Below are 27,356 nucleotides of genomic sequence, written 5' to 3'. Positions count from 1 at the left end.
TGCTGCTACGATGATTCACTGCGCATTGTACTGAAATCTGAAAGGTGACAACGTGACAGTTTAGGTGGCAGCATTCCCCCGCCCTTGCATAAAATTCCAAACTCTATCATGCATGTAGGACCTAAAATAAAATGCTATGGTGTATCCTTAGGTCCTGGAAGGAGGACTTCCACTTATGATTCCTGCCAGCTTGCCATGCCTTCCTTCAAGATGTCCTAAGTTGTAGAAGCTTAAGTGAAAGATTCCACTCCCTTCCTCCTCTTACCCCCAAATCCTCTCTTTTTATTTTTATTTTATGTTGTGAACCACCCTGAGATTTACGAATGACGGGCAGTATTATTATTATTATTATTATTATTATTAATTATTAAATCCAATTGACAGTAAACATTATATGGCTTCTTAGTATGCCCAGTTTCCATTGTTTTCTTTTTAAGTAAATTTGTTCTTCTGAAAACTTCAGTGCATGTCTTCTTGTTTTTTGGTGGCTCCTCCATTTTGGCTCCATTTCTGTCTGTGCTCACCACCTGCGTTTACTATTAGAGGAAGTGATTAAAGGGCACTAACAACCCAAGCATTTAAAATGACATTTCATACTTATCATTGAAGACGGCAGAAATGTTAAGTTGTAACCCAATCAACACATAAGGTGAATCTATAGCAACAACGTATGATTCATTTATTTTTTAAGCTCAGCATAACAAGAAATGGTCAAAACCTCGAGACAAAAGATTTTTTCTTTTTAAAAAAGCATAGTCGCAGGGAGTTGAGGGGGGGAGATAGTGTGGGCTGATCTACAAATCAAACTGAGAGACGTTTCCTTCTGTGAGAGAGCAAGCGAGCAAAAATTTAATGAACTCATTCTCTCATTCCCCATTCTCCTGCAGTTGATAAGTAATCTCTGATCACACCTTGAGTGTCAAAAACCAGAGCATGTTGAGATGGCTGTTTTCCTGTCTTGCAGCAGATAAAAAGAATTCAATTTTACTTATGATTTTTTAGGGTTTTTTTCTTCTTCTCTCACTCAGCAATAGTCTAGCTCATTAGGAAAAACTAGAAAGCTCTGCAATTTGAGAAATAAGAGGGGGGAAATATCTAGGCCAAGTCACTAGAAAGGAAAACAACCTGCATTAGCAATTTTATCTTTTTCCTCCTGCTGCAGATATAAAAATAAAACAAAATTGAGAAGTAAACAAAATAACAAGATCCAGAAGCCATATAACACAGGGGGGAGCTCATTTGCAGCAATTAATTCCTCATGCCCAATCAGTGGATTGAAGTTATAATTTTAGAATTTGAAGCTGTGTAACTGGCCATCAATCCACCTCAACCACTTGTTTGTTGAAGAAAGATTCTGCAGCGTGATGCTCCCCAGACATTCTGGACTATGACTCCCATCATCCTTTACCATTAGCTAAACTGGCTGCAACTGATTAAATTGTAGTCCAAAACTTCTAGAGGACACCACCATGTCGGAGAAAGGCTACGACAGAATATGACATAAGCAGCCCTGATAAGTGCCTGGTAACTTCCATCTTTGAAACCACAAAGAAAGGCACAAACCACAAACTAATACAGGCAGTGGGGCCTATGGACTTCGCTAAACATCTCTCCCCCAAAAGCTGAAAAGAAAAGAGGTTCTGACTCAGTTTCCCCCTGTTCTTTATGATGTTAGGGAATGCACTGGACGCTCAAGGCATTTCCTGAAATGAAAAGGTCAGTTCTTCATTGTGTGGAGCTTCTTTTATCGATCTCAACTTTCCCACAACAAGAATCTGTAAGGCTGCAAGCACACTAACAAGGGAGTAAGTTCTATTGAGCTTACTGGAACAGCCTTCTGAGTAGACATCTACAGGATTGTGCTACAAGTCCAGCTTGGGGTGAGTGGAGCAGAAAACCAGTGAGATGGGTGGGTATACCAATGGAACAAGCACTCTGTCTCCAGCATCAAACAGATAATACCGTACTTTTAATATTGGCAGTGTGCCAGACGGAGTACTTGGAAAGGGAGGCAGAATCACAGATATGCTACTGTGACCTATCCTTTGCACCACACCACACTGCCCCCAAGCAAATGGTTCTACATTGCTACAAAACCTCATTCACAGTGTTCTATTAAGACAAAATGAGGACCCTGAGTGGGAGAAGGACCACAGGGAGCCAGGGCTTAAGTCAGTTAATTTTAGCCTCTGGATTCAATTATCTTACTGGTGATGGTTCTGGTGGGGAGGTGGACTACTTCACCTACTTCAAAATGTGGCATCTGATTCCTCATGCATTTTGGGTCCTGCTTGCTTATGCTACAGAGAGTGTAAACAAACCTTACACTAGAGAAAAGCTCACCAGTCTCCCCCCTACCTCCCCGGGACTTTCATTCCAACAGAACCAAACCTAAGGTATATGCTCAGATTCTTGAGATCTCTCCCTGCTTGGAGATTAGGGTGTGCAGAACATTAGACTGTAGAAAAATAACATCTCTCAGTCATTTAGATTGCATTTCAGCTAGGCTACTTCCAAGGGCCCAAAATCCAGCCAATTCAGAAAAATCTTGCCATTATCTTTGCTTTGTACACTGTATCTTAAGTGTATTCTGCTGAAGGACAAAGCTGGCTTGGTGTTATTTGCTTTATGAATTAAGTAGAGGGCAAGTCCCAGTTTCCCAACACACACATTTGCTATTTCATCCCAACACTCTTCCTAACATGAATTCACACGCATGCGCGCGCACACACGCGCGCACACACACACACACACACGTCTTATCAAGTAGTTACAGGAATATTAAACTGGAGTGTGCCTGAATTTGTGTCAGTGTAACCAGGTTTGGTAATAATAAAATTCTGTACGTTTATGTTATTCAGACATGCAAATTATAATACACTTTTGCGTTCAGTTGGGCCAGTGTTCACAACATTCTGTTTTACTTAGCATTTTATTTTGAAAACCCAAGTTCCACTATCTCTGCACTTCCTGCAAGATTGTATAGTTGAAGGAAAGAGCCTCTAAAATGTATGATAAGCTCAGAGATAAACAATGGCGAAAACAGCTTGAAAAGGGAAGTTCTTTTTATTCAGATGTCTGTTTACTTTCATACCTCTTACTTAGTACAAACACCATACAAAAATTGTGTAAGAAATGATCCCTATGTTCAAAGTGCAGCACTTTTAAACATTAAGAACCGAAACTGCTGCCAAGCTACGCTGTTACATCTAAGAACGGTTTCTGCAAAACCTGATCCTTGGCATTCTGAATATTTCTAAGCTAAACAGAAACACGCACACATGAAAAAAGCCTTTTAAAGGAAAAAAGCCCAAATACACATTGCTCAACAACCCCTTTCTCATCCATATAGAAAGAGAAGCCCAAAGGGCACCTACCAAAATCTTCTCCCACCTTCTTTCTAGGTCACCTTCAAACAGCATCCAGGACCTTTCAAAGGGCTGAATTTCACGCTCATCACTTTTGGCCCCCTGTTGCTTTAGGCATGCGTAGTTTGTTCAGCAGCAGGCATCAAACTGTGTTGCTCAAGCCCAAACTCACCACACATTTAACAGATCGAGAATGAAGGCCAAATCAGAGCTGGCTCTTCATAGACACCTCCAGAAAGAACAGCAGATCATCGTATTTACGTCGCTCCTGCTCACCCACTTCACAAACCACAAACCCCTCATCAGTAAAGAGCTCCGCTTTATGAATGCTCTGCAGCAAAAACATGGCTACACAGTGGAATCATTTCCACTAGGCAATCTGCCATCTCAACAGATTGAAACTGTGTACTCATACTTCGTGTCAAAATGCTGAAAATGCACAGCAGCAGCAACCACAAAAAAGGCACTCCAATGTCTCCAGAAGAGCTAGAGAGAGACAACTGTCACCACCACCTAAATTCTCTTAAGTCACAGGAAGTATTTTCAGAGAAAACCTTCACTCAAGAAATGAAGTTTCACCAACATTGTGCAGCCAGGGAATTATTTTGCAGAACTTGCAAAAGGATCAGCTTGCAAAAGAATTATCTTCTTTTATTTGGTGCAAAAACATGACGACAGGCAAAATGTGGGGAAGCAAAGAAAGGTTGTGTAGGCTCTGGTTAACAAGGGACTTTCCTAGGCAAAGAGAATTAAAACCAAAGAGGTTTCAATGCTAGATCACATGAAGTCTAGTGGAATTAATGCAGCCCAACATTTATAGGGTAGAAGTAAAAGGGCAGCTTAAGGCATGTAATCATTAAGAGGCCCCTGCTCAAAAAGGCAAGAATGCCACAGTTTGTTCTAAATTTTAAGAGTTAAATAACTCAGCACTACTGCATCCTGTCTATTACTTGGCAAGGACTACATACTGTGACAGCTGGAAGCTTTACATTCTCTACTCAGTGACATTTTACACACATACCGAGCGCATCAGAGTGTTGAACATGTTCCCCTTGCTCACACTTGGGAGGCTCCTCTGTTGTTAGAAATTAAGCATGCCGTGCTTTTTGTCCATAAGGAGATGCCGATTTCTGCTCAAACTTGATATAATGCACACAAACACAGTTAAATGAAGTTGTGAACGAAAACACAACTGAACTTACATTGCTAAGTGCACTCTTACGGCAGGACACACACACACAAAATTATTTGGGAGAATCCTAAGGGGCACTTAGGTGTTTCATGCCCAAAAGGAAGGGAAAGGAAACTTACGGAAAATAATTTCACATTTAGCAAAAGCTCTACTGTGCAGCCTATGCAGACTTAGGGTTTAGTCTGAAGGAACACAATGCACCCAGCTTGCTAATGCTAAGCAGGTCTGGGTCTAGTCAGTGCCTGGCAGGAAGATGACTTAAGACCCTATATATGTCCAACTGAAAAGGTAAAATAATGATTTATTCTTATGTCCTATAATTTTGTATGGGTGGGGCACTGAGTAGAATGATCTGCCCTTGGAAGCTGATGGACCCAATTGGTTTTCTGATGCCTCCTGCAGGATGTTTCTGCTAATAGGACTGGTAGTTCTGACAACACACTAGTCAGGTTCAGGAACCAGGAGACACCCTGCATGGTTAATGCAATCATTCCTAGATCCCCACCTTCTTCTGGAGAGAACCCATTCAGCTTTGTTTACTGAGGAGTTGAAGGAAATATCTAGAGCACTGAAAGAAAACTTATATCAAAACTTACTAAATATGGCCCAGAACTAATTTCAGAAACCAATTTGTGATGGCACCCTAGACATTCTACTTCACCAGCACTATTGTGTCCAGTTTTGTTCAGGTGGAGTGTTCTAAGTGGTGGACCTCTATATTTTAGTCCTCCTGAGGATAGTGACACTCACAGCAGTCTGCTGTGGCCAATTTATGGTACACTTTGTAGATAAAGGTACTTGTGTCAGTTCTGACTCCACAGTTAGAGAAGACATTGTGAACACAGCCACAACTCCTACTTTTTATGATAAACTTGTGCAACTTAAAGACAGGATTCTTGAAGAAGTGAGACTATCCACTTGTGTTCTTGATCCTTCAAGGGTGAGACTGGTATCCTTCTGAAAAGAAGCTAAGGGGGCTGTCTCAAAAGGTAAGGCAATCAGGCTACTTACAATGTAATTCAAACATAGGGCTAGGAATAAGCATGGTCTAGTGATTCTGATCTTTTTTTAGTATGTAGCTCAGAAATGCTTCAGGATTCAGCATTACCACAGCTGGTACCCATTAGGTGGGGAGCGGGGAGGCAGAGTATCTAAATGTAGGCAGATCCAGGAAGTTGCAATAGGCAGAACTAATGGGAAATGGGGCACTAAAAGGCTGCAACCATGTACACACTCACATAATGGAAACTCAACTTGAACACAGTGGGACTCACTTCTAAGTAAGATGCATGGCACTATGTAACCCAATCTAATGCATGCTTACTTGGAAGTGAGTTCTGTTGAATGCGGTAGGATTTGATCCCAAGAAAATATATATTGGATTTCAGTCTAAGGATTTCCTTCCCCCTTTTTTTCTGCTGCATCTTTAACAGCAGCATGACATGCAGAAAGTAAACAGGTGAAACACTCAATAACATGACTATATAGAAAACAGCTTCCAGTCTGAGCTTCTGTATGCATACTTAAAACTGTATTTGCTCTTAAACCCCCAGAATGCCTTGTATAACACTCTCAGCTGCACTGGCTGCCAATTTGTTCCTGGGCACAATTAAAAATGCTGGTCTTACCTTTAAAACCTTATATAGTCTGGGACTAGAATACCTTTTTTCATGAACCTACTTGGGAGCTTCATTCAACAACTGAGCCCCTGTTGATTATACCCTTATCATCTGAAAAATGGCAGATGGTAACATTATAACCTTTTTTAGCTGCAGTTACTAGAACAGCCTTTCTCAACTCCCTATGTGTACTTAAGACTATAACTCTCATCCCCCCCCCGACCACTGGTAGCTAGGGATGATGGGAGTTGTAGTCCAATAACATATAGGGACCCAAGGTTGAGAAAGGCTGTACTAGACTGTAGAATGACCTCTCCAAAGAGACCCATGTGTCTACTTTCTGATGGATCTTTGCATGAACAGCTAAAACTTAGCTTTTAATTACTCTGTTGTCCAGCTTTGGCTGTTTCTTAGGGTGTGTACACTCTAAACTACAAAGCACGTTCTTTCCCTCACTTCTGGACACTGTAGTTTGTTAAGGGTTGCTAGGAATTGTAACTATGTGAGGGATAAACCACAGTGCCCAGAATTCTTTGAGAGAAAGAATGTTGTCAGGGGTTCAGGAGCAGAGACACAGGAGAGGGAGCAAATGGAGAGCGAGGAGGAGGAATCCAAGGGGGGAGTAGGCAGTGACAGTGGTCAGAGAGATTCCACGAGTCTCACCAGCGAATCGGAAGACTGGCCAGGGCGAGGGGGGTGCCAAAGGGGAAGCCCCAGAAGGAAGGGGCCAGCGGGGACTCCTTGAGCAGCAGCTGGAAATCAGGACCAGCTTCCCCACCAGAGCACAGTAGGGGGGAGGAGTCCCAGGAATCGGGAACAGTGTTCTCGCCACCAGCGAGAGGAGATGAGTCAGGGTTGACCACGCCCACATCGGAGAGCGGGGGAACGGTCAGGAGGAAGGTTACCGGCTGGGCGCGCGCGCCAAGTTCAAATGTACAGGCAAGCGGCACAGCAGGTAGCCCGGATGGGGAGCCAGGTCCTAAAGCCCGCCGGAAGGAAGGGCAGGACTCAGGAGGGTCAGCGTCAGAAGAGTCCAGAAGGGAGGAAACTCCAGGGGGCAGAAGGACCCAGAGGAGGAAAGAACAGCGGAGGAGGTGGAGCCGGGCCAGGATCTTAAACTGGTGCGGAAGGGGTAGTGATTCAGAGGGGACTTCGCCGATCTGAAGTCAAGACGTAGGGCTGCACGCTCTGGGGTTTGAAATGGAAACTAAACTTCAATAAAGACTTTTGTACATTAAATCAACTGGGCGTTGGTCCTCTGTGAGCTGGGACCTGGAGGCAGTCCTGACAAATGTGTTTCAAATGTGCTTTAAAGGTGTCGTGTGAATACTTCTATTTCAAAATTGTTTTTAAGCTTTCATGGGTTATCTTGAAACACACAGAAAAGCAGGTATAAATGTTTTTAATATACTGCTATTAATAATGATGATTTAAAAACAGACTGAAATAATTTGGTATAAATGTGTGTAAATTTGCTAGGACTGCTAGCTCTGAAGTTAAGCAGGGATAAGCAGATGCAATATTAAAGGTTTTTTTTCTTTTTTAGGAGCTGCATGCTTGATGTTAACCATGCACTTAAACACTGAGTTGATTAAACACATAGCAAGAGCCAAATGACCTGCAAAGCACATTTGTGACATTCTTTGCAACTACATGCATTCTATTTCGATGATTCCAAAAGCCTTGCAATAAACAAAGGAGACTTGTCTGGCACCACAAAGACCCTCATTTAAAAATGATTCAGAGCCCTGCTTTATGTATTACATTTTCCCTACCTTTGCAGGGTGGAACCAGTGTTTTTTTCTCTGTATGTACTGATGGCAGAGTAAGGTTATCAGATGTCCCCATTTCCCAAGGACAGTCCCCGGATTTACAAATCAGTGCCCATACAAAATCCATTGAAGTTGAAAAGTGTCCCTGGATTCATTGAAAATAATTTGGTAAACTTATGGTAGGGGGGAAGGAAACAAAACAAAAAAATCTATCCCTCTCTAAAGCTCCTTCTTAGCTACTGTTTTGAGAAAGCTGCAGCAAGGGTGGGGACAGGATGAAAGCACCTTTCATACATTGTTCAGCATATATGTAGGAAAATGAAACGTTTGAAGCTGCTCAAATATCCCAACACTAGTTAGTTTTATCAGTGCAATGTGAAACCTCTTTTTAATAAGACATGAAAAAACTAACTGGGTAACAAATTAATATAACAACTAGACCTTTCACTGTTTCCCTAATACTCCTTTGGGTAGTCCACTGGGATTGCTGAGAGAATAAATTTTAAAAGATTGTAAGAAATCTTGGATACTGAAAATTGCTAAATAAGTTATTGCTAATAGACGCAGCAAGCAAGATTTTTTTTAAAAAAACCTATTAGTTTCTCATTAGGTTGTGATTCAAGATATTAGGAAACAAACAAAAGCAAAACAACACACTTACTTCCAGAACAGTCCATTGTTCTACAACAATAGCATCATAGCCTTGTATATTCTTGTTGTCTTCCACAGAAATATCTTCAAAGATGAACACGCCATCTGTCATCCCCTGGAAAGAATCTGTGCAGAAACAAATCGTTTCTATAAGCTACACAGTTAGGGTATCCTATGAACAATTTTAAAGTGTGTGTGTGTGTGTGTGTGTTCATTATCACAATCCTAATTTCTTCCCAGCATGTTATTTGCAAAACACAGGGAGAGAAAGACCCCTGCATGGTCCAACTATATTAAAATGAATGAGACTAATAGTAGGTGTACAAATGAATCTTTTGTATGCGGTGCTGTGCTGCTAGCAACCATTATAAAACAGAATTGCACTTATTTTTATTGGCTATTTACACATAAAAAGATACGTGCACATGCAAGCTTGGTGGTGGACACTTCCGGAGCTTGAGGCATTTCTTCCCTTCTCCTTGACTAGTATCTAAGGCACTGACCTAGCCAAGAGGCATGGCCATGGCAAGAGATGGGATTGTAGGGATATCAAGCATGCCTTACAACTTCCCCAGAACTGGATTCTGTTCCTCTACCTATGAATTGTGCTTCCTCTTTTCCCTGGAAACTGCAAGTCTGCAGTAACATCTGCACTGGGCATTTTCTTTGGAAGTCAACAATCATAGATGCAACTGAGTTGCAGCTTTCAATGCAGCCTTTGTTTTAGGAATGGTCAGAATATTTGATGCATCCCTTTTCTGTTTAGGGAACGAAGAGTTGCGGTCAGAATTTTCCACTATCCCGAATCATTTGTCAGGTAATTGGTATACTGGGCACTGCTAGTTTGGATGAGGTTTTTAGGAGGACAGCTCTGTAGCAACAAATGTTTTCTCATACAGTGAACCTTTCGAGTCAAGATTTCCCGATTACTCTTGCCTTCCTTAAACATTTTTGATGACTGCACAAACCCTCATAATATTAAATGGTGATGGTGACCCTGAATTTGGGGTGTTTTGCCACCACACTTAAAAAAATCTCTAGTATGCCATACATATACAATGCCATATAAAGACACGAGAAAAAACTCTCCACATACTAGGACATGAATGCTGGGAAAAAACGATGGCTCTCCAAATCACTGCAGAAGTGTTTGAAAAACTGCAAGTGTCCATAGTTAACCTGGCATTAATAAACAATTTAATGGGTTTTACTGTAGAATACCTGCTCATGCACAAATCCTAACATTCCCTTTTGGGAATGCCAAAGTAACTCAATTTATTATAAGAAACCCCATGCAATAGCCTGCTTTTGAGTAGAAGCATACCTGCTTTAGTAGCAGTCATCCAAAAAAATACTGAAGCTCTTACAAGGGCTTTTTGAAGTATCAGTCTCACATTAACTATCACATCTATTTAACCCCTCTCCTCTCCAGAAAGGCCCCTTTTTTGAGCAGTTAACTTGTTTTCACTTAGCACATAATTAATCCAGTGGATTCCAGCACATTACATCAACACAATTAATTTCAAAAACTAAATGATAAAGTGATGGCTCATTTGTACTAATAACCAGCTCAGCACAGCCTTACATTCCATTAAAACTAAAAACTGCTTCTATTCTGCCCAAGCTTCGTTATAATTTTTCACCTTTTACCTTCGCTAAGCTCATGGAAAAGGTTAATCCACCCTCCTTCATGGGAAAAGGTTCCATTATCACTGCATTTTTTATTAAGGTAAGATGCTCTCCCACTGTGCTCAAAAGGCTATTTTCACTTGGGTATATAAATATTTGATGATGTTCTGCTGGGCAAAATGTCATTTTAATGTTCCTGCACATGATTTACAAGATGACTATGGGAAAAGATTTCTTATTCTATTATGACAGCCATACTAGTGGGAAGCAATGTCTCCCTGTGTTGTTTGTTGTCTTTGAACTATTAAGTGTCATGCACAAAGCCTAACCTTTACGTTATTGTTATTGCTGTGAAAAAAATCACTGCCACAGGTACAACAAAGAAATGTGCCCTCCACCTTTGCCCCTGGCTGATGCTCACCAACATATACGGGCTGTTTCCCACTAACATTTCCTACACTGATAATGCACATGTATTTGTCATCCGTTAGCGACGGGTTCCAGGAACCCAAACATGTGACAAAATAGGTGCATGACTATTTCTTAAATGGCATTTCTTAAATGGAAGATATAGGAACTTTACCCCGTGCAAAGTTCCTTCTTATCTTAATCCCCCCAAGCTACTTGCTCAAGTTTCTTTACTCAATATTAGTCATTTCACTTCATGATGGTATTACTTAACATTAAGTGGCAAAATGTCCAGTAGGATTCAGCTAATAATTAATTTGTGATTTTTATATTTATTAAAAATCACATTGTTCAGTCACGGTGTCATAACTATACTATCCCTCCCCATTCCCTTCCTCCCCAGAAAGGAAAAAAATGAAACAGAAAAGAGAAAGCATACACACACATTTGAGGGACAATTTGGTAACAGGTTGAAGGTGTTGTTATTCTGTGATAATATAATTCTGTCTAGTTTGCAAAACCAAAACTTAACTTTCTTCTATGGGGCGCTGCCTCTTACACTGTCTTGCAATGCTTACAGTTCTTTATTAGGTGCAACTACATTAACTTCAGTTTTCACAACCACAGGTAGAAAGGCACCTTTAGGAAACAGCATCCCAAACATCTCCCAAATTCCAAGTGTAAACTGATTGCCCTATTATGGTTGTTCACAAAGTAAACTCTTTGTGCTCATCTTGCATCCCCACTTTTGAAGGCATTTTAACTGCAGAATCTGACATTAGGAAACTCCCCCGGAGCCCTGTTGTTATGTAAATTCACTTTTAATGTGTAAACAACAGAATAATACTTCTCCTATGTTGTATTTGGGATATTAAGCAATACGCTGATAAGGAGCCAGAAATAAAATGTTTGCCCTTAAGAAAAACAGGCCTAATTGGTCTGCATCAGGCCAAGTGACTCATAGTTTCAAAACTGCAGTTTATACATATAAAATAAATGACCATTTGTTTCTGAGAACGTTCAGTTGCAACTTACATGGGTTGCCAACAAGCTAGAAGAAAGCATTCCATCATGTGACCTTTAGAATTTCCTTTGCTGTGGGATGAAAAAATTAAGCCTGGCTGTTAATTTCCCCATTTAATTTTAACGAAGATAACTAATTTCACTGACTACTCCACAGGCAGGAGTGTGAGATGGAGAAGAGCCTTCTAGAAGCTGCCTGAGGCTTGACTTTGAGCTGGATCTGAAGACCCTACTTTGCATGAGCGGAGAGTGAGGGTGTGTCACTGATCTCCTCACTTTTAATTACTTGCATTCCAGGCAGCTGCTCTACAGCATGCCCCCACCAATCCTCTGGAGCCAGATTTCATAGGATGTAACACTCATGTGGTGGGATTTCTGAATCTAATTCCACATTTCATGACTCTCACGTAAAAATATGTGATACCGCAAGTTGCTGAATACTTATCAAAACCTACCAAGAAACTTCCAAAAACTTTGTTAGACTCCCCAGCCGAGTCTAACGAAAATCAAATCTTTGTATGTATTTATAGACTTGTTTTCTGTGTTCTATGTAGTTGCATTATCTTTTGCCTCAAAATATCATGGAATTAATATCCATGTTACTGGCATAATTATCATCATCATCACCACCACCACTACCCAACAACGGTGCTTCAGATTGTAAGGGGCCTGTACCTGGAGATTGTAACGTGACACAGAAGAAACTGAAAGGGGTGGGAAATGGAGGCAGAGGTAAACAGGAAGGAATAGGCAGTTGTTTCGATTGCACATGCTTAATCTTAGGTGCAGGTTAAGCTACTAGAGGGCATGGGACAAAGGGGGCTGCTCCAAAGCGTTCATGGAAAAGGTGGGCTATGAGGAGAGATTTGAAGGACGTAGGAAAGATGGCATTGCACAAGCATTCTAGAAGGCAGTTTCAACCATATGGAACAGCAAGGGAAGAAGGGCTTTCACATGAATACCACACAAGGCAGCAGAGGCTGCTACATTAGGGTGTATGGGGCACTTGCTGCCCTCAGTCAGCCCCCACCTACCTACCTTCCTCCTTACAACCAGTCCAGGGTGTAACCTTCCTCCTCCTTTGTTTCAGCATTGTCCTTGAGTAGGGAGGAGGATGGGGAGGAAACTAAAATTACTTGGCTTTGTCTATTATTGGCTGTGGTTGCATCAGTCATTGGCTCTGTCTCTGTCTACTGTTGGCCTCCTGTCTTATGCCCCGCCAGTCTCAATGGACACCAGCCACCACTGCACACATACACATATCAACCGAGAAGTGGGCCCTAGTCCTTGGAAGTGTATGTCAAAATAAACTTGTCTAAGGCTACCTCACTGGAATGTGGCAACACTAGTTCTATCTTCAGACTGGTAGCAGAGATATTAAAATGAGCAATATGAACAATATTGGGTTTAGGGGTATGGCACATAATGCAGCAGCCCGACTGAAGCTAAGCAAGTCTGCATCTAATCAGTGCCTGGAGAGAAGACTGCCTAGGATCTTCATGAACATTGCCTTGAGTTCCCTAGAGGAAAGACAGGAAGACAAATAAAGCTTTTGTGTTTAAAAACACACAGAGAGAGAAGCAAAAAATGTTAAATATCCATGCTCGGAGCTTTAGCTCCCAAGCCAAGTTCTAAAAATAACATTTTTGTTTCCTACAATAGCACCAACTAACATATGGCATCTAGCACAAATACATAGGCTTTGGCCTTTCATTTACATAAACTGCTGTTTGGAAATCTTAGAGATAGATCAAGACCGTGTATATTACTATTTCTGAGTAGTCAAAAGAATAAGCAGAGTTGAGGTATGTAGCTCAGCTAAACAAAAACTGACAGATTTGATAAAGAGTCTCATCCTTATCACCATGCGTGTTACAAGTCAAGATTTCTGTGTTCAGACTGTAAAAAACAACAGCTGCCTATTTCCCTGTTAGAGAACAACAGAATGGAGATAGCAGATGAAGAGAGCTAGCAACTGCAGAATTAGTTTGTGGTTTGTAGTCACCACTCATGATAGAAAAATATCATGGTGGTGGTGGTGGTGGTGGTGGTGGTGGTGAAGAAGAAGAAGAAGAAGAAGAAGAAGAGGAGGAGGAGGAGGAGGAGGAGGAGGAGGAGGAGGAGGAGGAGTAGTAGTAGTAGTAGTAGTTTGGACTTGATATCCCGCCTTTTACTCGCCTTAAGGAATCTCAAAGTGGCTAACAATCTCCTTTCCCTTCCTCCCCCACAGCAAATACTCTGTGAGGTGAGTGGGGCTGAGAGACTTCAAAGAAGTGTGACTGGCCCAAGGTCACCCAGCAGCTGCATGTGGAGGAACGAGGAAGCGAACCCAGTTCACCAAATTACGAGGCTACTGCTCTTAACCACTACACCAGACAGGAGGAGGAGAGGACAGAATGACATTTGATTGTCCTGAATCAAAAAGACTATGTGTGTGTTTGATGTTTAGTTATTAAACATCAGTAAAACCTGTACCTATGGAAGTGAGTTGTTACTCACTCAGAAATAACATGCATACTTCATGTGGTTCTTTCAGATATTGGTATGCACAACAAAGCCAATGGGGAATAAAAAGCTGAAAAGATATTTTTTTAATTTGCATACACATTGGTGTTTATGACTTCTTTAGGCAAGTGACTACTGCAGAACAAATGCTGTCATGAAGCAAGTGCTTGAAAATGTTGGTGTTGCCAAACTATCACTAACTGTATATAAGCCAGGAGGAGTGGCACAGGTGGCACACTCCAAGACAATACCTGTAGCATTAAACAGCCTCTTCCTAATAGGGACCTTTTGCCTCCACTTCCTACTGCAGTCACTGGGGGAAGCAACAGCCTGGACATAACAAAGAATCTCTGCTCTAAATTTCACCAGCCTCCACAGCAGTACTTTGAACTACTCACTGCAAAAGTTTATCTCAGTCCAATGATTTCTTCCAGCTGCCATATCTCCAGCTGTTCTACCAAGCTCCACGGCTCCTAATGACTTTTCCATTCATTTCTGTCAGAGCTCAGCCCTGAACAGGACCACAGAGGAACCTCATCTGAAGAGCAGGAGCAGGACATTGTCCAGCCACACCAAGGAGCCCAATGTCATAGCTGAGCAGCCCAACTTACTCAGCCCCCAAGAAACCTTTGCTGCCCCCTGCCAAACCATAATTGCCTCAGCCACAGACCATCCCTATCCACACCCAATTCCCCGGTAGCAGAGGTGGAGTCAGGCCCAGCAATAAGCCCAGAGTTGATGGAGGAGTGTTTGCCTGGCAGTTAGGCCTTCATTATGGGGGGTGGGGTTACTTGGGAGGAGGGAGAAGACAGAGAAGGATCAGGTATGTACTGGAACACAACAGATGAGCAGGAAGAGAAAGCAGCTTCCTCAGAAACTGTAAACATCCCAGGGTTACTGGGAAAACAGTTCCCTACTGGGCTTCCATAGGCAACTCTAGCTCATCCTTGCTTCTGAACCAAGGCCAGGCCAAGACATTGGGGAGCGCAGGGGAGGAGGAGTTTGGATTTGATATCCTGCTTTATCACTACCCGAAGGAGTCTCAAAGCGGCTAACATTCTCCTTTCCCTTCCTTCCCCACAACAAACACTCTGTGAGGTGAGTGGGGCTGAGAGACTTCAGAGAAGTGTGACTAGCCCATGGTCACCCAGCAGCTCCATGCGGAGGAGTGGGGAATCGAACCCAGTTCACCAGATTACAAGTCCACTGCTCTTCACCACTACACCACACTGGCTCTAACTGGGGAGACTAATGTGGTACACTATCCTCGCCCCCCAAAAAAGGAAAAGCCAGGATAAATTGGGAGGAACAGCTGGGAAAGCTGCTGCCACTGCCCCTCTTCCCAAGAATTTTTCACTTGAGGCAGCCACTTCACTCTTCCTAATGGTTTAGAAGCCTCTTGACACTGAGCCTGTGCATGCATATAGTTTACACACATACTCCATGGGCTCCGGTTTGAGGCTTTTATGCAGCCTACCTTGAATTTTAAAAGATCCATTGTCACAAAACAGCAAAGAAGTTTTGCAGGAATTAAAACTCAGCAGCCTGAAAATTTGCAAAGGTGCTGCTGCTTCAAAGACTGTTCCTGATTGACACCAACAAATAATTTGCACTCAGTATGGCATGTAATTTCAAGGTGTAATTAGCAGAAAGAGGGAATGTTCCTTTTTGCTAAGAACCTATCTGAAAGAGTGGAAATTGAAGCAAGAGAATGAGGTGCTACTTAGGCACATCTGCCTCATTTCTTTGATTTCATACTAAAAAAGTGTTCCTACCACTTATATATAATGAATATTCTCACGTTTTCATGTTCAGGTTCTGAGCAATTTTTGTGCATTCTAATAGTCACAAACAAAGAGAAAATAGCTGATCTTTTGAACGAATGAAGTATATAAACAGAGTAATAATCTTGCAGGGAAATTCCGTACCATTTATCATTCCAAGACTGAAGATAGCATTCACCAATGTGCTCCCTTTCCGAAAGTGATCTGTCATATGCTCCAGCCAATTGGCTTCCAAGCTGCAAATGCTCTGCCCATCACTGGTGATTTTCACAGGGATTGTTAAACTGTAGTACTGGCTGGATCTCTGCAAAGCCTTTGGCTTGTTGTAGACAGCAAAGATCTCGGTTTCTAAAAAAACACACACAACCATACAAAGTGCTGAAATAGCAATAACGATAAAAGCAATGAAAATAGTGCACCCTCTCTCTCTAGGGTACAGTCTGCCAGCATAAAGAAGTAACACATTAATAAGCACTATTAACTGAGCTTTTCCCATGTATAATTAAAACATTACTGGGTCATTAACAAAAACTGTTTTTCCACCATGCTACAAAATGACCTATATTATTAAGCAACAAACTAATAATTTTAACCATAACGCATTCTTGCCAACTGAATTTGTACGACAAATAAAGCAGGAAACAGATTTGCAAGGCATTAGCAGGACATAGGGCTGACAAAATCAGGAAAATACAGTTGAAGATGAAAACCATGACTGAGTATTTATACAAAATATATGCATGAATTAACAGTTATAAAGATGAATGAATGTGATGTAGCACTTGGATACACCTTAAGTCCTTCCTGCTGCTCCAGGCTAATGTAGCCATTGTTCTGGAAGAAGAAGTGAAGTTCCACATGATACACCTTTCACATTAATTCCCACTTTCAGAGGTTTCTTGCAGTTAAGGGCCACTTTGTTGTGAGAATACTAAAGAACTTCTCCAATTCTGTGACCATGACGTCCAGGCACAGGCACACACACACACACACACACACAGTTAATGATATTTCGGGCAGCAAAAAGAAAAGCAACAACCCTGCGTCCACTCTCAAATCTTGTTGGGTTCTGATTGTAGGCACTGTTCACACTTAACCTCGGCCTTGCTCTTTCCAGGCAAAGATTGTGCCCTTTAACACTCAGTGTCCAAGCGGGTTGTGTGTGTTTTTTTGCCCCAAGCTGTTCCCATGAGAACCCACTATTTAAAGCAGAATCAGAGTAGATTGATGTTTGTTCCAATTGAGCTTTAAAGAGCAGGTTTTCACAGGGAAAGTTCTGGGGGGGGAGGGTGCTCAGACACATAGCTTTAAATTGCAGATTGTGTCTGGAAAGAGTGGAGTTAAGTTGATTGTGGATAAGCCCTTCATCTGGAAAAACAGACATTTTCCCATCACAGTAGACTTTACAATTCTAGAATGTTCACTGTGAGCAAGATACAACAATGTTCAGAGTTTCCTAGTAAGAATAGTTGGGTAAGACTAGATGGTAGAGTGATTTGCTACAATACTGAGCTCCCCTTCCCCTCGGCACAATTCTTTTAACTGTCCTTGTACTGTTAGAGTTCATTATCAGTTGCCCCAAATCCATACTGCTGCAGTGATTACACTCTTGGGCATTCTTGCAAGCCTCCACAGGTTACTTATTTTAAGCTGTTGATAGCTGTGTTCCTTTATCTACAAGCAATTGTATTTCGGTGTAAGAGGTTGTTACAGGTTGCTGGGTCACATTTTTAAGTATTCCAGTTTTTGTATTTATTCCCCAAACAACACTGCCCCTTTCACTGGCCTTGGCCTATTTGGTTAATCTGGGGGCTTTGGTCTGTTTGCTGGTTATAGGAGCATACGACTCCCTTGTTGCAACAAGCTACTGGTCTGTTTCCAGGCATAATTCAAAGTGCCTATATAAAGCCCTATATGGCTTAGGGCCAGGCTATATGGAAAACCATATTCCCTGCTTGGGCTCTAAGACCTGGGGGAAGTCCTTCTCTCAGTCCTGCCGTCCACACAGGCACACTTGGTGGGGATGCAAGAGGTGGCCTTATCGGGGAAGTGGGCACAGTGGTGGCACAGGGATCAATAGACCGTTAAACGTCTGGGGACCCTGTGTGATTGCCACACTCCCATTTACTTCAGGCTGCATACTTTAGTAAAGTGATCCTTTCCCTCAAAAATTGATGAGTCCTATTGAGGGTTGTGCTGCATTTTGGAGGGCTGCATTTGCCCATCCCTATTCTTCTATACTTTTGCTACATAAGGTGAAACCAGCTCTTTTCTTCACAGGTTTTTGTTTGCTTTTCTTCCCTGTTTCTGAGTCTCTCTTTCTTTCACCTTGTCACCAAGGTGTTCCTGAACAGCGAGCTTAGATTTCTTTTGTTAACTTCAAATGCTAACCTTACTTTGCTGAACAAAGTGAAGCTATCTATTCCAGCTTGTAGCTGCCTCTTCCTTTCCCCCCTAGTTCTCGCTTCCTGCGAGAGAGAGAGAGCGCCGACTCCTCTTAAAAGTGACATACACTTTGCAAACATCTCTCTTTATAGAGCACTATAACATCAATAAACTGTTCAAGGAGGGAAAAGTAGTTCCCACAGGAGGCAGATAATGACTTTTTTTCCAAATAGAAAAATATACGCTTTAATTAAGGCAGAAACAAAGTATTGCAAATACTAACAAGCTTTCCCGACAAGCTGTTCTTAGGCACTGAAAAAAACACATTCACGTTTAATGCACAAGAAAGGTTATTCTATTAAAAATCTCTTTTGCCTTTAATAAGTATTGTACAAAATTGTTCTGCGGGAAAAAGACAGCACATGTATATTCCAATTGGCCTTGCAGTAACAGTAGTTATTTAGTCATGCCACATAACCCATTTTAACAGCATTTTTTTTTCAATTTCTAAATCAAAAGCTCATGTTCTATATAACCTTTGATTTTTAAAAAACATTTCCCACTTATCCCTCCCTCCTTCCCACAAAAAGGTTTCAGCATGGATCATAAAACTTTGTTTAACGGCACACTTATTAATTCATCATCACAGCTTCTGTTAATGATATTGTGTCATGTAAAAACAAGTACAGCAGACCTGCAAGATCAAGCAGGATCTATTTAACCGAGCATCCTGTTTCCCATGGCGGCCAACTAGAAGCCCATGGAAAGACCACAAGTAGGACATGAGGGCAATCTAACGCTCCCACTTGCGTTCTCCAACATGGTGCCTCTGATCCTGGAGGCGGTATACAGCCGTGATGAATAGTAACCATTGATAGCCTTGCCTTCCATGAATTTGTCCAACCCCCTTTTGAAGTCATCTAAGTAGGTGGCCATGACCACAGCTTGTGGTAGAAAATGACATAATGGGCAGATGGTTGCATTTGTTTCTCCAAAGGAGACATATACACATACATACAATTCAGGGGCCAATCAATGAACCAGCAAGTGGGCGTAATAAAGGAATGAAAACTTGCAGTTTAATTTGTCGCCTTAAACACTATTCTGCAAAGTTTGATATTCGAACGGAACAGCGAATAAAGGATTAGAAAAACAGAAAGACGTTCAGTCAGGAATTAGCAGAATCAACAAAATGTGAACGTTAATCTGAGCCTAGGAGCATTGAGATGTGCAACAAGACTTGATCCATTATTGTCATTATTATAGTAGCCCTTTAAATGCGCTCACTACATTGCTATTCTTAGCTTGTTACAACAAACCTATGAAATGGACTATATATGATGAGGTTCTGGTATCGGTGCTGATATTGCTTAAGCTGTTTATTTATCTGCTCCTGTTGATGTTTTTTGGTTTTATTCCTATTTTACTGCACCTTGACCAGGGATCTCTTTAACAATGAAGCATGGATTAAAATATTTTAAAATAATAAAAAGACAGAACATGAGAAGAGCCCTGCCGTATCAGGTCAAAGGCCAATCTAATCCAGCATCCTATTCTCACAAAGGCCAACTAAATGATCATAGGAAGCCTGCAAGAACTCTGTCTGTGGAGGCAGAATGTAGCCTTACCCTCCATGGATTTGTCTAACCCTCTTTGAAAGCTATCAAAATTGGTGACCATCACTATCCCTTGTGGAAGTGAATTTCATAGTTTGCACTGTGTGAAAAGGTATTTTCAGACAAACACACAAAGCAGTATGATACAGAACCAGACTGTTGGTCTCTCTAAGCTTAAGGCTGACTGCTCTGTTAGAAAGTCTCTTATTGTTTGGAGTACAGGACTTGCTATCCGGGTTCTCTTTAAATGGATATTCTAGTGGCTGAATCTCATGCCTTCTGTGTGCAGAGCATATGGCTCTGCCAATAAGCCACAGGCATCTCCCACCTCTGTTTACTTTGATTTAAGAAGCAGGACAGAAGGATAATGGCTAGGACACTTCCTATAACTAAGAAAAGATTGATCTCCAGCTCACTAGTTCACAAATCTATAACCCACAACTGTTAAAATAAGTTGCATACCATAATCTGGGGTGTGTGCATTGACATCTGTTCCCCCCAAAAACCCAAAACTTCTTTAAAATGCCTCTATTTTGTTTTACAAAAATCAAATTATCAGTTAATAAGGCAATTTGGAACAAAATTTTGTAATGATGGAAATTTAGGTTAAAAATAACATTCAAAGCACTTTCTTGCCAGATTCCTAAACTGCTTTTTGTGTTCAGGTACATTTTAAGATGGGACGCGGGTGGTGCTGTGGGTTAAACCACTGAGCCTAGGACTTGCCGATCAGAAGGTGGTGGTTCGAATCCCTGCGACGGGGTGAGCTCCCGTTGCTCGGTCCCTGCTCCTGCCAACCTAGCAGTTCAAAAGCACGCCAAAATGCAAGTAGATAAATAAGTGCCGCTCCAGCAGGAAGGTAAACAGCGTTTCCGTGTGCTGCTCTGGTTCGCCAGAAGTGGCTTAGTCATGCTGGCCACATGACCTGGAAGCTGTACGCCGGCTCCCTTGGCCAATAAAGCGAGACGAGTGCTGCAACCCCAGAGTTGGCCACGACTGGACCTAATGGTCAGGGGTCCCTTTACCTTACATTTTAAGAATTTGTATCAGACAGTTTAAAGAAAATTCGGAGGGAAAAATGCAGGGTCACACACATGTAGTTTGATCCTGCAGCTGAAAAACACAATGTTAGAAATCTTCAAATTCATGGCATTTCTCACTTTAAAATGTGTGAATGCAAATTAGTAATAGTGGAATATGATTGTTTTACACGAATAAAAGATAGATGTAGAGATGCTGATTAGGAAAAACCATCCAACTGCTGAGCCAAGATTTATATAGATCAAGAGGGTTGTTTTATCATTTTGTAGTTGTAGGAAACAGGATAAGGATTTTTCCCAGCCAAGGACTTTACAATTCAACGTACACATATTAAAAAGGAACCCAATATTATTTCAACACAAGCAATTATGTTTAAATACTGTTGTAAATGGAAACATATTTATATTCTCACGAAAAAGTTAAGAATACACTTGTGGATAAGATATAACATTCTGCAAGTCATATGTAAGGTCAACATAACACATGGCTAAGTAAAGACCTTTCAAAGTTACAAAGCAGTACAAGACAAAGGGAGGGGGGAAAGTGAAAAACAAATGGTGTCATTAGAAGAAAAAAAGTCAGAACTCTGGAGCAGAAGATATAACGAAGTCCTCATTAACAAAGTCTGGTTTGGCAAAAAAAATGGACTTCTGAAAAGGAAAGAGGTATGTGGAGAAAAGGTTGCCTTGTAAAAGATAAGGCAGATAATACCCTGTGCTCACATGGGAGGAAGAAAGATCACTGCCAAAACTGGAATAAGTTTTCCAGGTTAGGAAAAGGAAGTGCTGAAGAAAAATGTGGTCGCAAAGGGATAATAAAGAAATGCAGTGTGGGAAAATATTTTGGTACAGGAAGATACCTCCTTTTCTCATCCACACACAAATAACAGAGCACACACCCCAAATTTGCAAACCGTTAGCAGGTAAAAAAGTGGATCCACAAGTAAAAGAGATAACATCTCAACAGGTCATCGGAACAGTCAGAAAATATATTGTTTCCCTGGTTTCTTTCAAGAGGCATTCCTGCAATTTGTTGCATTTTATCATATGCAACTTTGGTCCAGTCTCCTCTCCATGCTCTTAATTCTATCACTGTGACATCCTCCCTTATTTCTGTAATGGCAAGCTGTTTTACACTGTTTCTAATAATGTGTTGTAATCTTGCTTGGGACCTTGGGATGAAGGACAGGTAATAAATTATAACCATCATCATCTTTGACACAAAAATCAGAAGCAGGCCGCAGAATCATGTGGTCCCCCAGCTCCTACAAACACTCCTTCCTCCCATTCTTACCCTGCCAGCCTTAATCCTGTTTAAAAGTTGCAATTTGCATCAATCTTAACCATGGGGTGGAGTCAAATGAGTTTAATCCCAATTCAGAAAGCTGTGCAAACAACACAACATAAAATACTTTACTGGTGATGTTAACATGGAAGCAAACAACAGCTCTTTATAATGGATTTAAACCAACTACAAAAAAAACAAAAAACAAAAACCCACAGCCCAGACTGAAAGAGAAAACTGATAGTAAGTGAAATATACTCTTAATAATCTGGCTGTTATTGCACCCTTTAGCTTTGCAAGTCTCTACTTTCTTCTTTGTTTAAAGTTCACAGATTAGTTTGTGCTCTCTTCTTAAGACTTCACTTAGCCATGCCATCCCCCAAAACAAAAAAGACAAAGCCATGGTTCTTCTGGTTACATTTATTTTGGTTGCATTTTAAAGAACTGATTTTTTAAAAGGCAATTTCTGCTAGAAATCCTGCACTGGCAATATATGGCCCAGGGCTGATTTTTGCTATCCTGTTCTCAAAGAAACAGAGGAGGGGTCATAGAGATCAGATATACAGCAACATGTTTATTACATATACATAGCATGTTTATCGTGTACACACTTAAATGCATACCAGCCTTTTCTGATCACAGTAATGTGAACAAGCCATTGATACAGATTTATTGAGTTGCTTATGCATAGAATGTTTGCATGGCACCCCAATCTCTGAGCGGTGTGAGATTCCAAGGGTTCCAGGCGTTAACCAGGGTTTGTGTTTCCTTTTGGGAATGAGGTACAGCGGAGACAGTGGTGTCTTTATTATAAATTGTTTAATTACAACCTGAGCCTACTATGCACATACAAGCTGAGCCAGCCTATGACTTAGAAGTTCACAGCAGTGAAACCCTCATCTCCCATTGCCACAGCCTTGGATTCAATAAGAAATCAGCCATGACTTTCTCTCTTCCCTTCCTGCCTGTAGCTATTTTCTCTAGGTCGCAAGGCAGCAAACTCTGCTCTAAAACACAGGCTTCGTCTTTCCAACTCTCTAAGAGCTAGAGGAGGGGCCCCACCCATTTGTCATCTGGCACAGAGCCCCCTCTCCTTTGTTCTCTTAATGACCCATCCAGGGAAATGCCCTTGCAAAGTGAGATACATAGCAATAAATGACAGCTCAGAAATGCCAGTAAATTGCAAATGTAGCTGTAATTGCAGTTTAAAGCAAGGTCCCTCAAAACAACATGTTGGGAAGAATGTAAGGTCTGTAAAGGGTATTCTGTGACAATTTACGAATTAAAGTGCTGCTGTGTGTCTATCACACAAACCTGCTTAAAAGCAGAATCATGAGAGGCAGTTACTATAAACTAGAACAGAAGATAGGAAGTAACCTGAAAATCCTGCCAGATGGGCCTAATTAACAATTTCAGAATAACTTAATAAATCTTAGCTGTGTGGAAGAAATTATACTGCAAAAATGTGTGTGAGTATCCTCCCTCTAGTTTGAAAGAGAAATCATGTGGGATTGAATCCTCTAAGGGAAACATGGCAAAAAATGGTTTTAGATATGTGTTTAAAAATAGTTGGCAGGCTCTATGGTGTTTTTCTTTTTATATAACACTATATACAATTTTATACTAAATTAACATCTTGCAAGAGATACTAATGTAGAAATCTAATAAACTATGTGCTTGTTTTGAATTAATGTAGCACATTGGGCTTTTGTTCAAAAATGAATGGAAAGGAATTGGTTTTTGGGGGTTGTTGTTTTTTGCTGCTCTAGCATTAGAAGTAGTAATTTTGCTCTCAAGTTACAAGTTATTAAGCAATCTTGAGAAACCAAGTCCAAAAAGGGGGGCTGTAGAGGTACTGACTATACCATGTGATTAAAAGAGTAATAGTAGCTGGCATCATCACAATTATTCACAAGCCTTCCAAATTTGAACTCTTGTACTACTCTAAATTAGCAGAAAAGTGAAAAGTGACCTACACTGCCTCTGATATCATCCCAAATGCTTTGAACTTTGTATCCTCTCTCTGGGAATTTCAAAATTCCCTGGGAATTTCCATTTTCTATCAGCAAGTAGTAAATGGAATGAAAGTGCAATCTGGAGGTTAGAGAACATCAGCTCTGCAGGGAGGAAACAAATGCAGAAGGCAGTGGACCAATTTTAACTCCTTTTGGTTAAAAGCAGGGATATAAAAAGTGGAGTCTGTTGAGCATCAACTTTTATGACTGGCAAGTTGTAACCTGTTCGTAAGTGGTCTAGAATTGGGGTTTAACTTGCACAAAAGTGGAGAACAGACATGGTTCCAACAAAAGAGGTGGGGCACCATAAACTGCTGGAATACACGGAACTAGTAGGTATGACTAATAGAATAGAATAGAATAGAATAGAATAGAATAGAATAGAATAGAATAGAATAGAATAGAATAGAATAAGAAACAGAGATTTAAAAAAACTTAATGAGGATTGGATGTTATATATAGAATATATGAAAAAATATTACCAAAAGACAATCAATGTAGCAGGATCAACATAATTCAGCAGTGTAGGTTATGAGATAAAGAAAAGGAGAGAGGAAAATTTAGAAGAACAATAAGATGCAGATAGGTTGGGAATAGAGAGGAAATCAGGGAAGGAGTGGAAGGGAAGTATATGAAAAGAAGTTTTCTTTTTTCCCTTTCCTTACTCTTTTTTATTTTCATTTTTTAAAAATGCAACAGTTGTTGTACTATTGCTGATATATCAATGAAGAACTGTAATAGAAAAGCAAATAAAAACAAACTGAAAATGAAATAATAATAATAGAATTAGGGTTTAACAGTGTTTACTGATGACACCAACTTGTTCAGGATGCTAGAAGTAAAGACAAATTGTGAGGCGCTTCAAAAGGATCTCACTGAACTGGGTGAATGGGCATCAAAATGGCAAATGTGGTTTAATATAAAGTGATGTACAGGGGGGAAGGGACTACTCACTGGTAAAACAGACCCCTTGCCCCCACTCCTGAGGACCAATTAGGCTGACAGATGGGCATGATTATCCACCTATCAGTCACTTGATGCAGCTGTGGCCTTGCTCACATGTCAAAATTGGCCAGAAGGTGGGGATGGGATGATAAAGATCTGGCCCACCAGGTCAAAAAGATTCCCCAACTGTGGCACGTCCAAACTATGAAATTTGTTTCCACAAAATGTGGTGATGACCACCAACTTGAAGAGGTTTAAATGGGGATTAGCTAGTAAGGCTATCAATGGTGTTAGGAGCTTAAGGAGCTGACATACCAAATCAGACCACTGGATACATCTAGCACAGTATTGTCTACAGTGACTGGAAGCAGCTCTCCAAGATTTCAGACAGTAAACGTTCCCAGCCCTATATGGAGATGCCAGGGATTGAACCTAGGGATTTCTGTATACAAAGCAGATGTTCTACCATTGAGTTACAGCCTTAGCCATGATTGAAAGAAGAAGAAGAAGAAGAAGAAGAAGAAGAAGAAGAAGAAGAAGAAGAAGAAGAAGAGGAGGAGGAGGAGGAGGAGGAGGAGGAGGAGGAGGAGGAGGAGGAGGTGGAGGTTTGGATTTGATATCCCGCTTTATCACTACCCAAAGGAGTCTCAAAGCGGCTAACATTCTCCTTTCCCTTTCTCCCCCACAACAAACACTCTGTGAGGTGAGTGAGGCTGAAGTGTGACTAGCCCAAGGTCACCCAGTAGCTGCATGTGGAGCAGCAGAGACGCGGACACGGTTCCCCAGATTATGAGTCTACAGCTTTTAACCACTACACCACACTGGCTCTCAAGCTTCTGAAAGCCTCAAGCTTTCACGTCCATTACATTCATATCCTGCTTGTGAATTTCTCATAGATATCTCCTTGGCTACTGCAGGTAACAGAATGCTAGACTAGATAGGCTCTTTGCACCTTATTTATCTTTCCTTTTATTCCAAGCTACCGTATTTTTTGCTTCAGACCACAAGACGCACCTAGTTTTTGGAGGAGGAAAACAAGAAAAAAAAATATTCTGAATCTCAGAAGCCAGAACAGCAAGAGGGATCGCTGCACAGTGAAAACAGCAATCCCTCTTGCTGTTCTGGCTTCTGGGATAGCTGCACAGCCTGCATTCGCTCCATAAGACGCACACACATTTCCCCTTACTTTTTAGGAGGGAAAAAGTGAGTCTTATAGAGCAAAAAATACGGTAATTCTTCCTCTAATACTCAGTGAAAGCCTGCTTAGTCCAGGAAATGAAAGCCTTTGATTCTTAGAACTGCTAGGGTAAATGCTAATACAGCCAAGGGTCCATGACAAACCAGAATCTTTACATCCCAAGTACCCTGTTTATAACATGGCTATTATGACACCTACCTGTAGCACTGCTGCAAGAACAAAGAAGATTATAAAGTGTTCTGCATTATCAATGAAAATATATGGCAAAACACATGAGTTTATTCATTAGTACTGTACAGTAAGTGACAGAGAATCTGGTCCCAATACAGCATCGTGATAACCTGCCCACAGTAGACTTGGGGGACAAAACTTGAATTCTCACCTTGAAGTTGACCTCCATTTTCTCCAGCAGAGCTCAAACTGAGATGTTCAATGACCTGCCCTTCACCTCTCAAGTCTTCATTGGGGTCCACACACTGGTCAACGTTTTCCTCCCTTGCTGCTGGGACTTTGCATCCATTAGTGCAACCTGCTTTCTCATGATCTGATGAAACACAATCCTCAGCAAAATCTGATGGGTTTTTATCACCTTTTAGTTCCCTGGAGCTGTTGCTGGTGGATATTACAGCACTGCTGCTCTTGGAGTTCATTTCGGAAGCATATTGAGGTATTATTCCAACAAACCTCAAGCCCCGACTTGCTGCATCTTGAATCTATAAAATCCAAGAGAGATTACATTTTAATTTACAAGTTGTCCTTCAGGAATAGAAGTGTTTCAAATATACCACATGTCAAGTGAAGCTGTGTTATTTTATGGTATAGATTCCCTATCCCCCTCCATACTGCAGGAAAAGCCTCACTGGGTTTGTATACTGCATTCCAAGGAAGTCTGACATGAACTCCTTTAAGTATTTTTTTAAA

At 41.2% G+C, this 27,356-nt stretch overlaps 1 protein-coding gene across 4 annotated transcripts in view; it reads right to left on the bottom strand.

The window, feature by feature from the left end:
• RFTN1 (raftlin, lipid raft linker 1) overlaps window positions 1-27,356 on the bottom strand; it is a 98,746-nt gene that overhangs the window by 9,348 nt on the left and 62,042 nt on the right. For all 4 annotated transcript variants that reach the window (XM_081883273.1, XM_081883272.1, XM_081883275.1 and 1 more), the window contains exons 5-7: window positions 26,818-27,148; window positions 16,096-16,299; window positions 8,613-8,728 (exon numbers count right to left, since the gene is read on the bottom strand). In XM_081883273.1, the coding sequence (XP_081739399.1) occupies window positions 8,613-8,728; window positions 16,096-16,299; window positions 26,818-27,148 (651 nt within the window). The remainder of the gene's footprint in view (window positions 1-8,612; window positions 8,729-16,095; window positions 16,300-26,817; window positions 27,149-27,356) is intronic.

Source organism: Podarcis melisellensis (assembly GCF_964234715.1).
Source record: "Podarcis melisellensis genome assembly, chromosome: 12".
Lineage (NCBI taxonomy): Eukaryota > Metazoa > Chordata > Lepidosauria > Squamata > Lacertidae > Podarcis > Podarcis melisellensis.
The sequence above is the reverse complement of the archived record's forward strand: the minus strand, read 5'-3'. Positions and strand labels throughout refer to the sequence as shown.